A 15,622-nucleotide genomic window follows, 5' to 3' on the forward strand; every position below is an offset into this window, starting at 1 on the left:
AACAAGAATTAAATCACATTGTATTGCTCCTTTTCTTCAGTAATTCACGGAATTTATAATTTCGCAATTTTAAATAAAAATAATTTCGATATTTTGTGCAGTAAATTTTGCGGTAAAAAGAGATTCAACCGCAACAGTACAAGTCTGACTGTCCGTGTCGTCGTGTAAAACCCCCATAAATACACACACACAGCACTACAACAGTATCAGCTATCAACACTTATCTACCCTCTCCACCGACGGTGCTGATTATCGGCGATCTGACGCCGATATCGCCGGAAAATATGTCGTCCGGCAGGTACATGGCGTACTCACCATCGGCTCCTCACTCGCCGCACATCGGTGCTCTTCGCTCCGCCGCTTCTGCTATCGTCGAGCAGGAAAAGTATAATTCTCCCCTCTTTTACTACGAATTATATATATACACGTGTGTGTCTATCTTACTACGTGTTGTTGTAGTTGATCGATCGTGTTTTTAAACAATTCAGTTCAGTTTGTTGTGGATCTGTTGCTCTTCTGTTTATATGTGATGTATGTGTGTTTGTGTTTGTTGATCTACTGGTTTGATTGAGTAATTTTGTTAGATTTAACTTTCGTGTATGTGTCTGTGATTTTTTGTTTATGATTTTACGGTGGAGTTTTGCAGTTAATTTGAGGTGAATGGATTTGTTTTCTGGTGGTTTGATTTCAGTAAACTGTATTGATTGACTTTAATTTACTATGGATTTACTTGTTATCGGTTCGTCAACATGTTAACTTGAATGTGGTTTTTCTTAAGTGAAAATGTGTGCTACAGCTGTTTTGTGAGGATACTGTAACAATCTCAATGCAGGTCAGTTTAAGGTGTTCGATTAGTAATGAATCACTTTGTGACTGTTCTAGAAATTCGTTGCAGTACATTAATTGTTTTTGTTTGAAAACTTGTTTTGTGCCATTCTTTTGGAACTTTGAGATGATCGTATGATAATATAGTGTTATATTGAAATCTGAAACTATGTCTTTTTGAACTTTAAGATACGGTAAATTGGATGTTGGTTGTCAAGACTATCATCTTGCATATAATTGCTTAGAACATTTTAAATTCAAGTAACACTTTTTGTTGAGCTGCCTACACATGTTTTCTAATGTCATGATATTGATTCATATCACAGTGAATCAAGCAAACTTGTATTATATTTTAATGTACTAAACATATTTATTTTAAAAGTTCTGAATTGTTGATACAATCACAGTTGGCATCATATGTCACGTTCCACTTATGTGAATACTTGTCTTCTATATGCATCTTCGTAATAGACTGTAAACTAGTTACTTGCATTCTTGCAGGTATCTGTCCGAGCTAATTCACGAACGTCAGAAACTTAGTCCATTTATGCCAGTTCTACCAAATTGCTATCGTCTGCTGAACCAGGGTAAGACTGGAAATCTTGATAATGTTGTTTTGCCCCCCTATTGTGTTCTGTGTTAAATCAAAATATTGAAGTAAAATTTAATTAAAAAAACCGGGAAGTGAGTAATTGATTTTACCCCATAGAAATTTCTTTTATTTCTTTTATCTACACAGGAGATTTGGTGTATGTAATTTTAAATCCCCCATCTTGTGTAGTGATTTCCTTTTTTCCTTGACTTTTTGTGAGGTATTATGCTGGTTACCACATTGAGCATCTTATTCTGGCAATAGTAGTGACATTAAGCAGTATTAGACCAAATTTGTATAAAGGCCTCTTAAATGAAAATCTGGCCCACATGTTCTGCTTGTTATATTTTTATTACATGAATACATGGTCTTAGTGTTTGATATACTTCCATCTGTTTTCGGAGAAAGTTTTGCCATGATATTGCAGTATCTCACATTTTTGTGATTTTTCTTGCAAGTAACAGTTAAACCGCACAGTTATTGTGTCTGGAATATTTTATTTTTCCAAAAGAAGAGTATTTTTGGAGTAGTTTCTGTAACAGTACTTTTTTTGAGTAGATGGAAAATTTTGCCCATTTTTTGTGAACCTTAGTGTTCTTTTTGGTCTGTACTAATATATGATATGGTATATTATGTTCCCTTTCTCTCCTTGATTGCTTTTTTGAATATAAGGAATATATTCACCAGGTTTTGTACACTTTTACAGTTTTAAATTTAAGAGCTTATTTAACTATATTTTATGGTCATATCAGTATTCTGTACAATAAGAGTTGAAGCAGCTGCCTAATTCAAACCCGAGGCATTGTTCATTCAACCTATAAGTATATATGTCTTTAGGAACCGACCATTAACATGTCCCATCATGGTTATTGTTGGCTCAACTCATGTAATGAGTAGCAATTTTACCCTCATGTAGAAGCTTAGAGGACTTACTGACTGTTGTTAGTTTGACCAAGTTAACATAGTTGCCTTTGTGGCATTTCTTGGTTTAAGAGTGTACATTTGTAGCTGTTCAAGGTCTAACTTCTTTGAAACACGCTTTTAAGCAGATAGAAGTTTGCTTGATCGAGTGTATTATGGGGACATGGAGTTAAGCTAGGATCTTTTTATGACTGTTGTGATCTAACATATGACAGATGTACTACTAAGTTATCTGTGCTTGAATCAGCTCAAGTTTAGTGGGTGGTGTTGCGCAATGTAAATATTTAATAATTTCTGTGAAGGATGAGCTCAGGCCATTTCTTTAATGATGTGACATTTAACTACATATTATTATTTTCTTTGCTATAACTTATAGAAAGATCAAATTTATTAGATAGGGGCAACTTTACTTTTTAACTGACCCAGCTAATTTTCCTCTTGTCTGTCCATTTTTTGGTGACTGGCAACTAAATTGTTAACAAAAGCTGACTGGTACATCTTATTCTTGAAAATTGACTATTTTGGAGCAGAAATATTGCGTGTAACCACACTGTTGGGGAATGCTTCAGTTTTAGAACAAAGTGGGATTGAACTTGCCAGCCCCCTGGCTTCAGGAGGAATGTATTCGAATGGAGGAGCCAATGTGAACAGATGGACATCACCATTTCCATCAGAAGTACGGATACTAACTATTAACATAACATTTTGTTTAATCTAATTTTGTACTGTTTCAAGAATCATTCCTGACACTCATTTTTACATCTAATGCTGACACTCATTTTTTACATCTAATGCTGACTAGCTTACTTTGTTGTACTAATCAAACTTGGATCGGTTCTGCTATAACAGGTAGGTTGACTTGAAGCTAACAACATCATGAGTGTAACATAGATTAACCATAATTCTGATATAAAACTTTCTGATTAGATAGTTCTTACATTTTTGGGTAAAATTATGCTGTCACGTGATACATTATGGTCTGGGGGGCATAATCCACCTACTGTATCTGCCTTGTATGCAATGCATTCTAGGGTTGCAGATATATATGTGGGAGGTTGAAAGGGTCTATTGGGATTTAAATTGGTTGAAACAATAGTGAGGCCTATCGATCTCATGCATGATACTGACACTTAGATAACTTTTATTTGGTCAATACGTTTTGTCACAAAAGGTCATGAAACACTTTTGTTGTGTCCAGATTTATCTAACTCTAGTATGTGATTAGAAACTGAACTAGCATCTTAAAAGTTACTATTTTCTCATATAACATCATGTGGTTTGGTGTTAGTGTGTTACTATTTGTAAGAATTGTCTTTGGTAGTTTTATTTGCTTGCAGTTATTTTATAAAAGGTTATAGAAGCATATGAGATGTAGCCAGTCCTATATAGGTTTATATGTTACTGTTTTGGATCTATCTTGCACAGGTCACAGTAGATTAGCTGTATCTCTTCCGTCTAATTTTTTTGCATAGCCAGGCATGTATAGAATTTCTTGTACCTTTTCTTGGGTTAGTAGCTTTCTTGTTCTTTCTCTTCAGATATCAGGTCTACAACCGTCACCTTCACAGAGCTGGCTTGGTTCTCAAGGTAGTTCATCTGGTCTTATAGTGAAGAGAACGATCAGGGTAGATATTCCTGTGGACCACTATCCTAATGTATGGATCTCCTTGCTTTATTTAATTGTCAAGATCTCATTAATGCTTTTAATGCAAACTTTTGTTTCTACTTCATTGTAGTTCAACTTTGTTGGGCGCCTCCTTGGGCCGAGAGGGAACTCTCTTAAGCGCGTGGAAGCAAGTACGGACTGCCGTGTTTTGATCAGGGGACGTGGCAGCATCAAGGATCCAGTCAAGGTATGTTTCCAGTCGTCCTAGTAAAGACTTCTATTGATGTGTAGCATTATTTTTATTTCATTGAGAAGTTATATGTATATTTGTACAAATGAGACGGGGAGTAAGGAATTGTACTTATGACCTTTGTCATATGTTCTCATGGGGAGGGTTGCCTTCGCCACATATATTTGAATATATAGTTCTCTGTGGGAATAGGTATACTTCATAATTGTGTATAGTGTACCTTTAAAATCGTTGTAGTGTAGCAGAAAATTGATATTCCACATTGTGTTACACTGATGGTCTCCCCCCTCCTTCCTTCCTAGAATTTTTATAAGAATGTTCAATTTTCATCATAGTCTTTGTGACAAGAGGTATACTAATTCTGTGAAGTTACATAGAGGGTAGAGCGGTTAATTTTCTTTGAAATTTTCCTTTATGTAAGTTTATTGTGGAAGTTTAGGACTTAGTAATCAAAAAGGTGGACCATTTAAAATACTTTACAAAATGTATACCATTTTTGAATATAAACGAAAGTTAAAATCCTTAACACGCTTGACGCTGACTGTTTAAAGTAATCTTTGATAGACAGGGTGATATCTAGAAACTAAGAAGTATTTTTCTGATAGACAATGTTATATCTAGAAACTAAGTTTTTACCTTTATACTTGCAAGAAGATGGTCTGATAATCTGAATATCAATTTTATGATTCGCTAGAAGGCAGTTTCTCTCTTTTTGTTCACAAAATTCTAGTTAAATGAAATAAATTGTCTACAGGAGGAGATGATGAGAGGGAAACCTGGGTACGAGCACCTGAATGAACCTCTCCACATACTAGTTGAGGCAGAATTACCAGTTGAAATAATTGATGCTCGTCTTATGCAAGCACGTGAGATCCTTGAAGATCTGCTCAAGCCTGTGGTACCATATCATTCTCTACTCTCTATAATTCAAATTTTGTAAGCTTAATAAGATTTTTTATGTAAAAATGCTTTGAAGTAAAACTTGTGGTTCAAGCCAAATGTCCTTGAAACTTCAGGCCAAATGTCAGCTTCCAAATTGTTTTAAGCTTTGGGAAATGGAAAATCATAACAAATTAGCTCTAACAATAAACTGAAGAAACACTTCCTCTAAATATGATGAAACCCGTTAATGCAGGATGAATCACAGGATTTCTATAAGAAACAGCAGCTACGGGAGCTGGCACTGATCAATGGTACACTTCGTGATGAAGGTTCTCAAATGTCTGGTTCTGTATCTCCCTTCAATAGCAGCCTAGGGATGAAGAGGGCAAAGACTAGGGGGTGATGACTAATCTTTATTATTGGGCTTTTGGAGCTTGTATTGTCTCTGCCATTATCAGCAGTCTCCATGCTAAAGGAGTTGCTGTGCTGTATAGGCCAGTTCCTCCAACTGCCATCGGGGCACTGGTACCTTCATGTGTCAGTTCTAACTCGTTTCTATATGATATGAAGTGTGTTTATCATCTATTTTGGGGAGGTTTACATTATACATATTAAAGGACCAGAGTCTGAGAGATTTCTTGAATATCACTAGCAGTTTGGTTGTGTAATGGTTTTCTTGAAGGCTGCTATGTATTATTGGATTTATTCTATACTTTTGATGGGAGTTTTGATAGGGTGGGAGCTCGTGAGCATAAGGTATTTGATTTATACAACGTGTGATGAACAGTAATCTACCCTGTAACATGTCATTTGGGTCGGATTGTTTTGTATTATATTATATTCCATAATGTAGTTCTGCTCCACTTGAATCGTTAAAGTCTTATTTTTTCCAAATTGGGTGACACTTCCTAGTCTCCACTATACCGATCTGGGGAGTTGATAAACTCATCCTCCTAGGTTGTAACTAGCGTAGTTTTTCTAGATTCCTTGTCTACTCTAAGTAAATGTAATAATTTGTAGATGTTGGCAAATTTTATTTTTTTGCATGTTCTGAAAGAAGCACCAAGTATATAGAATAGGTGTCAGTGCTACGTAGACCTTTATTAAAAGAGAACGCAAAGACGATGGATTTTCCGTTTGCTTGCAGTTGCAGCATGTTTCAAGTGCTTTAAGGTCTTTAATTAAACAGTCCTCTCCATATAAATTAACAGAATTTTTCTGCTGAGATTCTTTCTAAGGTTCTGATAAGGTCTATTTGTAAAAGAAGTGGAGCCGAAGTCATCATCTTGTCTGCTGGACTTGTGTAACATTGTTTGTACCATCTTTGTTAACGGAACTTCAACAAAAGAAAAGGTGTTATACTCGATAATTATGATGCCGAAATAGTGTTTGAGAAATCATACAAAGTACCAGCAGTATATCTAAATTATCAGGAAAAAAAAAAAGAAAGAAAGAAAAATGTTCAATTGTCCGCGTCCTTTTCTTGATTACTTGTAGAAAAACCAGAGCACCAACTTGAAGAAGAGATTTCTGGATTCACTTGCACAGTTGCACTCTCCCACCTCTGTATCTGGGGCTTGGTGTGACAAAAAATACATTGCTAGTAGAAGAAATACCAACCTACTACATGGGCCATAAAGTTACAATTCAACCATCATATATACAAGCCAACCTCAGACAAATATTAGCAAGTGCTGGGGAGCATAGGGTGGGATTCAATAGAACAAGGTCCGGTAATATTGCATTTATTGGAAAACCATGAGAAGCTGATTCATTTCGTTGCTCCAGTAGAAAGTTCTGCTGCTTCTGCAATCCCAGATCTCTGGACGTCCTATATTTTTGATTCAATTCTTCTCTCCTTCATCGTCATCCTCATCCTCATCCTCCTCCTCCTCGTCTAGTCCAACCCACCGAGTAAAAGCAAAGAGGAATTCTTTAAAGTTCACCATTCCATTTTTATCCCAATCCATCTCTTCTGCAATAATAATAAAGATTGTTTGAAAGACTAAAATGTTTTGACACGTCTAAAAATAAGTCAACATACTAGTCCAAGCAAAGATAAAAAGGCGTATTATATAGCCTGTTGCTATTCACCACCATTTATAATCTCTCTTTTAAATGAACAGATTTCTATGAAGATGCTCAAATCACATGGAAAAACTCAGATGTGCCTATTCATAATAGGAGAAGCCCTTTGCTAAAAAAATTTACATGATAAAAGTTATACATAATTTGTTTAAATTGCAAAACTCAAGACCTAAAGTCATCCAGAACTCTTAACCAAAATTATAGGCAACCTCGTCACATTGGCTAAATTTGTTGAATTTCTCGAGACCTACATCCAACCATTATAATTAACCTGATTGAAGCACAATACCTTATAAATTTTAGCCAATCACTATTTTATATTACTTTAGCCAACCATATAAACAACCCCATACACCCACACCAAATCATTGTAACTACCCTAATTAAAGCACATCACCTTACAGGTTGTTCATTGCAATTTAGCCATCATTATTTTGTATTAATTAAGCCAACTATTTTAACCATCGCCACTAGAGATGCTTTGCTCTGGGCATTTGGGTTTTATCATTTCATGTGCGAAGCTTTTGCTAATTTGTGTTACAAATAGAGTGCATGCATGTTGTAGAGAGAGAACCAAACTAACCAAATCTTTTCATGGCTATGCACCCAGAAGAATGTCCTCCAGGTGTTGGTTCATTAATTGCTTCAACCATCTCTTTCCTACTGACATGGCCATCTCGGTTCTTGTCCAAGAACACAAATGCTTCAACTAATGTTTCAAACGTCGCCTCCAGATCTGGTAATCCTGTCCGGGATTTCTGTTGAACATTAAGGAATGCACTACAGCCAAATTAACAAATAAACAGGAAAGAAAAACATATGCTTCCAACTGGCACTTTGTTGGTATGGTACTTGCCTGCAAAATACCAGATTGACAAGTCTAAGGCCATGTTTCTTTTAAAAGATTATAATCCGTGGACTATTACATATTCAAAATTTGAAAGGACTATTGTCCCACAAAATTAGATTACAATCATCTTTGCGGTACAATTCTATAAGATTATATTACCTTTTCTCACACTGTATTATAATCTCATTAAAATGTACTGGAATGTGAATGGAATGTACTTTCATAGGATATAGTCCAATATTCAAAATAACTAAGATAAAAGTCCGGGAATTATAATCCTTCAAAACAAGCATAGCCTTAGGGAGTTGGGGGTTTCGACTTTAAAGAAAATCCAAGTAACACAGTTAGTATCCTTTATTTGGGTGACAACAATTTGAAAAAAAGGCAGGCTAAACAGGAAATTTAATTAGGTTGGAAGCTTAGATAAAAGTTAACTATGAGCTGCAAGTTGCAGATTCCAATCGGAGACGCATACTGGTTGTAACAAATCACGGTAACTACAACAGATAGTATTATAGTAAGGAATCAACATCACAAGCAGCAGATAGAACTACACAAAGAGGGAAGATCATAAGTCTTGAAACAGCTTATTTATGAAAACTAAGTGCAATTACGTGTATGTCAGAATCTTCACAAAAACCTACTAATGGTAGAATCTTATGAAATGGGTCTTTGATAGGGAAGGTCATCATGCTGTGTCTGTTAAAAACCCAACAGAAGTTCAAAAATCACAAGTAAAGCCAGCTTAGAGAAATAAGCATATCGGATACTGCGTGAGGGTCAGTTGAACGCTGCTTTAAAAGATAGACAAGGCAAAGAAGCACAATAAATTCACTAAATTTCATGCCCGTGTCATGAGCAATATCACACGCTTCAAATAAGTCTGTAGCTTCCTCTTCAGTAAATTTAATTCCCAACTCACGGAAACAATGCTTCAGTTCTTCTCGATCAATTACACCATTTGCATCCTCATCTAATGACAAAATTACAAGCCAATCTCAGACATCTGATTAATACATAAAGCAAAATCAAAACCAATGAAAATGAAAGGTACAGAGTGAATAAAGATAAGAATAAATGTATAATCCGCTTGGTAAGCACTAGTTAAGATGCCTTTAGATGACTATATATGAATGTTGACTAACTAACACATATTGTGCTGCTGAACAACAATTTCAAGATGCAAAAGTACACCGGAGGAAAGATAACGTTTCACTACAGCTATATGATATAATTTCATATATTTTACAGAGCCGAGAGTAGCCTCTCCCTTAAATGTTGGTACCCTTGCCACTGTACCACAACACCTATTCGAGGTCTTCAGGAAATTGGTTTTTGATCAATAAACTATCAAAGATTTAAACATACAACAATAAATTATATAAGAAACTATACCACACTCACCGAATTGTTGAAAAGTAGCTTTGCATTTCTGTAAGCTGCTATCAATTTTTGGGAATTTCAAGACGATGCTGTTAAATGATTTCAGGGAAGTTCCTTCAGATTCTCTGTACTGCATTGCCTCAACTATTTTAGCCTCAAGCTGTGTCTCGGGTATTAATGCCTTGGGTAAGTTCTCCTTTGCTACTGCACCACCCATCGTCACTTAGCAAAACAACGCGATGGGGGATCCAACCTGGAAACAGTTATATACTGATACTGCAATCAGTAACAGAAAAAAAATGATTCTATACATCATACACTGATGCTGAAATGATATTGCTTTAGATTAGATAAGACAGTATATATGTGACTATAACCTCTCTTTTCAAAATTTTGCAGATTGAGATTACTTCTCTTGAAGGCTTAACAACATAGATACAATTTCTATTTCAATGTTGATTTAGCAAGTACAGTGACGATTAGCTATTTAGAATCATCTTAAAGCCACTCCACTTACATTGCACTTTCAGATCTTACATGGTTAATTAAAATTGACGTTTACAGTAAACTACATGCTGATGTACATAAGTTGAGTAAATAGAAGAGATAATGAACACGCAAAATGCAAGATATTGATCATCAATCAGCATGCCTGGCCATTTATTCAGATAGCACACAACTTCTTGCTACTAAATTAAAGAGACTGTATAAATCTCAATAAGGCATTACCCACGTCAAACTTATAAAACTCGACCAATTACATGGCGCTCCTGGAGGTAATTCTGCAATAGCATTTGAGAAACAAGCTACGCATAGGACATAGCTGCAGCTCCCACCCATTATAAAGTTAAAAACTTGACTCGCTGACTAAATTACCTACCAATAGCTTCCGCCTTCCGAGTAAAATTTATCTAAAAGGTTAACTTATCCTCTAACCAAATTCCTGGGTATTTATTTCTGTATTGTGTGTTCTTCTTGTTTATATACAGATATAAATAAACACTTGTATGTCCAAAACCTGCACAAAGATCTAACTAAATTAGGCAAACTACACAACAGGACAACAACCAACATCTGTATATAGCATTACTTATACTAGTGATCATGTAAATTAGGTAATAAGATAATTAAATTTTTTTCCAAAAATAAAAGATCATTGAGTTGAGAAAAATTGAAGGATGGTGATAGATCTCAGTGAAAATGAAATGTGGGGAAAAAAACAAATGGGTCACTACCACTGATTCAGATTCTTTAACAGACAATACAAATACACACTAGCTGAAATCAAGAATCAAGAATTACATGATAAGAAATGAACAACGCAGAAAAGATCAAGTAATCTCGGTCTCAAATCCACAATGAAAAAAACACAGGAAGAAATAAATAAAATGATGATGATGGGGAAGTTTACAAGATAACCTGAGAGAAGAAGATCTTTAAAATGTCTGACTGAAAATCTGGAGGTGAAGAAATGAAAGACGAGAGAGTTTACTTTATTTGGTTGTGTAATAACAAGCGAATGGCAATGGGAGTTATGGAGCTCCTTTATTGTTTTGTCAACTCTGTTATCAAGAGAGTTTGATCAAGGGCAATGTTATTTATCAGGGGATGTTTATTACTTATTCCGTTTTAAAATATAGGTCGTTTGACATTTTTTCATGTATTTTTAAGTCTTTTGATCGCATAATTAAAATCATTATTTTTGAAATTTTTCTTTTTTAATAATACTATCAATTATATTTTTATTCAAAAAAAAATTACAAAAATAATAATTTTTAGCATGCGATCAAAAGATTTAGAAATGTGTGAAAAAAATCAAACGACTTATATTTTAAAAAAGAGATGATATTCATATATGCAATTAGGAGCAATATACCTATGTAAGAGTTCAAACACAATTAAATTGTCCTACGAGAAAGTATCTCGTGACAAAAAAAAAAATTGTCTTTTGTTAGACGATCTGCAAACATGATTGCTCACTTGTTAGCTAAGGAGTTAACGAGCCAGCAGCAACGGTTGTGGTGCACCTCCGGACTGTGACTCTGTGAGCCTGTTTATCCGGTTAAATCCTGTTTTGAGTGTTTTTTATTTTAAATTAAAAAAAATATATTTGTGTGTAGATTAAGAGTTTAAAATTAGAAATTAAACAAAAATTGACTTAAAACTAAAAGTTAGTTTGAGATATTTTTGTCAATAACTTATATTTTTTTTTAATTTTTTTCTTATAAAAATTGCTAATAGACCATGGGTTACTCATAAATTATTTTTATTTTTATTATTATATTTTTAATAATTCATAAGTCATTAGCATATCAAAATTACTAAAACAGACAACCTACTGTGCAAGTCATAAGGCATAAATTAACCTGCATAAACTTAACCGCTCAATATCACTTTTGCTCAATGAAGCCTTTGGCCGAATTTAATATGATAAGCCGGGGTTGTCTGTTTTGGTAGTTCGACTAATTAATTATTTATAAATTATTATATATATAAAAAAATAGTTTACGGGTAACTTATATTTTAGAAATATTTTTTTATCAAAGAAAAGTTTTGAAAAATTAAACCACTAATAAAAAGTATTAAACTAACTTCTGTTTTCAATCAATTTATAGCTTATTTCTAACTTTAAACTGAGTGCTGACTTATTAAAAATATAATAATAATAATAATAATGATTTATAGGTTTATGATTTATTTCTAACTTATTATTTTTAAAATTCTATTTTTTTGAATTAAAGTTTATAATTTATATTTTTATTCATAAAAAGAATATATTAAAAAAAATAAGTGAAAGTAATATTTTTTAATCACTTTGAATCACGTGCAAAAAATCAAAGTAACAACTAAAAAGAGACAGAAGAATTAGTTTACGATCTTGATTTTATGGGAGTCAAATTGACCATGACTAAACAATAAAAATTATCAATTCAATATTTTTAAAATCTGAAAGTTGCTTAGTAAAATATACTAAATATATTTTTTCATAATATATTCATAAAATATACTTCCTCCGTTTCAATTTACATGTCCAATTTTAAGAAAAATTTATGTTTCAAATTAGTTCTTCACTTCAACTTTCAATGCAAAATCATATTTCCAAAGTCAATTATACTCCACATATCTCTTATTTATATTTCCTAGATCAATCTCACTCCACATATTTTGATCCAATTAATTTGCGAACAACCACTTTTCTTGTGTTTTTTTTAAGCGGACATCTAATTTGAACGGAGGGAGTATATAAATTCTAATCAAAATGTGATCAAATTGATCGGTCAAAATCAAAATATACAGGGAGTAATAGTTAAAATAAAATAAAAAAAATAAAGAGGAAAATGCAGGGACGTGCATGTAAAGGAGTGTAGTAGTATCCTTGCAGGACACGCGGTGTCTTTACACATACCCCCTCTTCCAATACGTGTTTGTGTTTGTTTGGGCTATATATACATAGCCGCGTGTACCTATAGCCGCTGCGCTCCTATAAAAAAACTCCGTTCACCCACAAACCCTAGCGATTTAATCCCCCCAAACTACTCAGTCTCTCCATTCTCAATCGTTTAATCGTACGTTTCACTTCTTTTCCTTTCATTACTTTTGTACCGTTTTTTAGGGTTTATATACGCTGAATTGATCCATCTCTTAGATCTTTGTATCCCCTTCTGGTTTTGTTTGATTTAACGCACAATCTGTTGATTTTGATCAAGGGTTTTAGTTTTCTTAAGACGAAGGGCATGTGTTTAATTAGCTTGTTCTATGTGTGTATGTGTGTGTAAGCGTGTGTATGTATCTTTATGTTGAAAAATTGAAGATTGAATTGACTCTTTAGTTTACTATGTTTGATTATGTTGGTGCTGTAATTTTGGTGTACATTATATGTTTTGTTATTAAAAAAAGTAGTTAGAAGTTTTGTTTATATGATTGTTGATATGGTTATTATTGTGGTTGGTGATAGAAGAAAGAGTGATGGCTTCTAAGAGGATTTCTAAGGAGTTGAAGGATTTGCAGAAGGATCCCCCTGCTTCATGCAGTGCTGGTTGGTTTTCACTCTTCTCATTCTATTGTTTATTATTTTATTTAATTACGGCACACTGTGGTACTGCAATGGTCTCTTAAAATTAATGTTCTTGATGATTGCATTAGTGAAAGGTATGATCTTTTAAATTTTTGGAGAATCTTATGGTAAAGCTAAAGTGTAGGAGTTATAAAAGATTGTAGCTGATCGTTTTTCATATAAAAGTATGGTGGAAGTAAGCCGTAGATGTGAAGGTTGATTCTTTATTCTGTTCTCATTACATACGTGCAAAAGCTGGTAGTCTAATGGTCATTTTTATGAATGTTCTAGATGATTACTTTATACATATTCCTCACGTGAACTTTTTAATCTGTGGAATATGTAATTGATTAAGCTAAATTATAATAGTGCAAAATTTTGTCGTGATTTCGTCACTGAACAACTAAATTTGACCTGAAAATGTCAATTTCTATGCTTCTCTGCTTCTGTTTACAGGACCTGTTGGTGAAGATATGTTTCATTGGCAAGCCACGATTATGGGACCTGCAGACAGTCCTTTTTCTGGTGGGGTGTTTCTCGTGACCATTCATTTTCCACCTGATTACCCGTTCAAGCCCCCAAAGGTATTAACTATGTTATACTTTCTTTTTACTTTGTCGTCTTCGTTTGTTTATGACCTCTGTTTTTTTGTTGTGATATTTTTAATAAATGATTGCCGAGGTGGGAGCCTTTTATCTTCTCATATATAATAGATGTGTGGTTGGTGTATTAGCCACCCTTGTCAGCCTGAATTCTTACAGGGCCAGTGTAATCTGTTTCGTTTGATCTGGACTTTTAAAGTCATGATTAATTGTGGCTGTGGTGATGTTATCTATATCTTGATTATTCTGTCATTCTAGTTCATATATAATAAATAATAAATTATCTAATACAACAGTCACTGAATTAAGAGCGCAAGCCTTGACCTGCAACATCCTCGCACTGTCAAAAGTCAAACTGTTTAAATTGTCCGACATTAAAATCTTTGAAGTTAAGCTTTGAGAATTACACCTAGAACTTTGTTAGAAGGTTGTCAAGCTGCTCTTTTATGAAAAAAAATGATGATAGTATCCACCAACCAAACTGGTGTTGAGGTGTGGAGACTTTGAACTGTATCAGCACTTCATTTAAAAACAATGGACTGGTAATCTTGTAGATTATTTGGTTTGTGATTAACCTCTCTTATCTGCTGTTTGGTATATATATTTATGGCTATTTAAACGAAATGTTCATGTTTCAGGTTTCATTTAGGACCAAAGTCTACCATCCAAATATTAATAGCAACGGTAGTATATGCCTTGATATCCTCAAGGAACAGTGGAGTCCTGCACTGACAGTATCCAAGGTATAGGGTAGAGCACGTTGACACATGTTAATTTTAATCTGTGTGAACTAGTTTAACCTCTCAAGTTTTTTCAGGTTCTGCTTTCAATTTGCTCCTTGCTTACTGATCCAAATCCTGATGATCCTTTGGTGCCTGAGATTGCACATACGTACAAGACTGATAGAGCCAAGTACGAGTCGACTGCACGATCTTGGACTCAGAAATATGCTATGGGCTGAAAGGGAGCATGCTATGTGCGTTCTGAATGTGGTGGGCTGAAAGGGAGCATACCATGGAATGCCTGGTCATTATGCTATTATTAAATAAAGAACAAGTTTCAACTTCAGAAAACAATGGTCTGTTTTGTTGTCTTTCTTGTTCTTTGAGGATGTTCAGCATAATACTGTTAATCTAAAACCAAAAAATTTCTGTTATCGAAGTTGCTCACCTTAAATTTCTGTTCATGCTAATTTTGAATTTTTTTTTATAAGGATAGTAAAATAGAATGTTATGTGTTCAACGTGCTATTGCTATACCCTGGTAGGTTGTGATGATTTGTTAGTAAGTATTGATGTCTAAAATGTTGTGAATTCAATCACTGAATTGGTCTTGTGGGAAATAACGATGTCATCAGACTATATGACTATTTTGTGTTACCATGCTTCACCCCTCTCAAGTAAACTCAGGAGCAGTGGTTTAAGTGTGATATTTATGAAAGTGCCACTCTCCAGAGGCTAATCCTTACCAAATTTCTGTGTTTACATTTGTTATTTGCATTGGTGTGTAAAAGGAAGTTGATTATTGAACTTTGAATGGCCTTGAACATAGAGGTGGTTTTGTGCTTAGA

The 15,622-nt window shown here is 34.2% G+C and overlaps 3 protein-coding genes across 5 annotated transcripts; 2 read left to right on the forward strand and 1 right to left on the reverse strand.

Moving 5' to 3' along the window:
• Positions 1-172: 172 nt before the first annotated feature.
• Positions 173-5,945, forward strand: LOC108219109 (KH domain-containing protein At5g56140). Its single transcript, XM_017392395.2, has 7 exons — positions 173-385; positions 1,327-1,412; positions 2,869-3,014; positions 3,877-3,993; positions 4,075-4,191; positions 4,949-5,092; positions 5,330-5,945. The coding sequence occupies exons 1-7, from the start codon at positions 285-287 to the stop codon at positions 5,477-5,479; spliced, it is 861 nt and encodes a 286-aa protein (XP_017247884.1). The 5' UTR covers positions 173-284; the 3' UTR covers positions 5,480-5,945.
• Positions 5,946-6,413: 468 nt separating this feature from the next.
• Positions 6,414-10,967, reverse strand: LOC108219551 (probable calcium-binding protein CML21). 3 transcript variants are annotated; one of them, XM_017393051.2, is made up of 5 exons: positions 10,817-10,967; positions 9,419-9,650; positions 8,785-8,987; positions 7,748-7,922; positions 6,414-7,051 (listed from the first exon to the last, which is right to left on the reverse strand). In XM_017393051.2, exons 2-5 carry the CDS (start codon positions 9,612-9,614, stop codon positions 6,921-6,923), a joined length of 705 nt encoding a protein of 234 aa, XP_017248540.1. In that variant the 5' UTR covers positions 9,615-9,650; positions 10,817-10,967; the 3' UTR covers positions 6,414-6,920. The 3 variants fall into 3 exon arrangements, with proteins under 3 accessions (XP_017248540.1, XP_017248541.1, XP_017248542.1); XM_017393052.2 differs by having other exon boundaries at positions 9,419-9,667; XM_017393053.2 differs by having other exon boundaries at positions 6,780-7,051; positions 9,419-9,673; positions 10,817-10,954.
• A 1,855-nt stretch (positions 10,968-12,822) lies between these two features.
• LOC108215994 (ubiquitin-conjugating enzyme E2 28) lies at positions 12,823-15,245 on the forward strand. The gene is given in 6 exon segments (XM_017388642.2): positions 12,823-12,963; positions 13,356-13,433; positions 13,908-14,035; positions 14,692-14,796; positions 14,871-15,004; positions 15,006-15,245. Coding segments are annotated over 5 exon segments (486 nt in total). The 5' UTR covers positions 12,823-12,963; positions 13,356-13,363; the 3' UTR covers positions 15,055-15,245.
• Positions 15,246-15,622: the final 377 nt, after the last annotated feature.

This window comes from Daucus carota, chromosome 4 (assembly GCF_001625215.2).
Source record: "Daucus carota subsp. sativus chromosome 4, DH1 v3.0, whole genome shotgun sequence".
Classification (NCBI taxonomy): domain Eukaryota; kingdom Viridiplantae; phylum Streptophyta; class Magnoliopsida; order Apiales; family Apiaceae; genus Daucus; species Daucus carota.

Coding starts and splice junctions, on each gene's coding strand:
- LOC108219109 (XM_017392395.2), top strand. CDS start 285: ATGTCGTCCGGCAGGTACATGGCGTACTCACCATCGGCTCCTCACTCG. Junction 3,015..3,876: donor CATCACCATTTCCATCAGAA/GTACGGATACTA, acceptor CTTTCTCTTCAG/ATATCAGGTCTACAACCGTC. Junction 3,994..4,074: donor CTGTGGACCACTATCCTAAT/GTATGGATCTCC, acceptor ACTTCATTGTAG/TTCAACTTTGTTGGGCGCCT.
- LOC108219551 (XM_017393051.2), bottom strand. CDS start 9,614: ATGGGTGGTGCAGTAGCAAAGGAGAACTTACCCAAGGCATTAATACCC. Junction 8,988..9,418: donor AGCTACTTTTCAACAATTCG/GTGAGTGTGGTA, acceptor TTTTGTCATTAG/ATGAGGATGCAAATGGTGTA. Junction 7,923..8,784: donor GTTCAACTGACCCTCACGCA/GTATCCGATATG, acceptor AATGTTCAACAG/AAATCCCGGACAGGATTACC.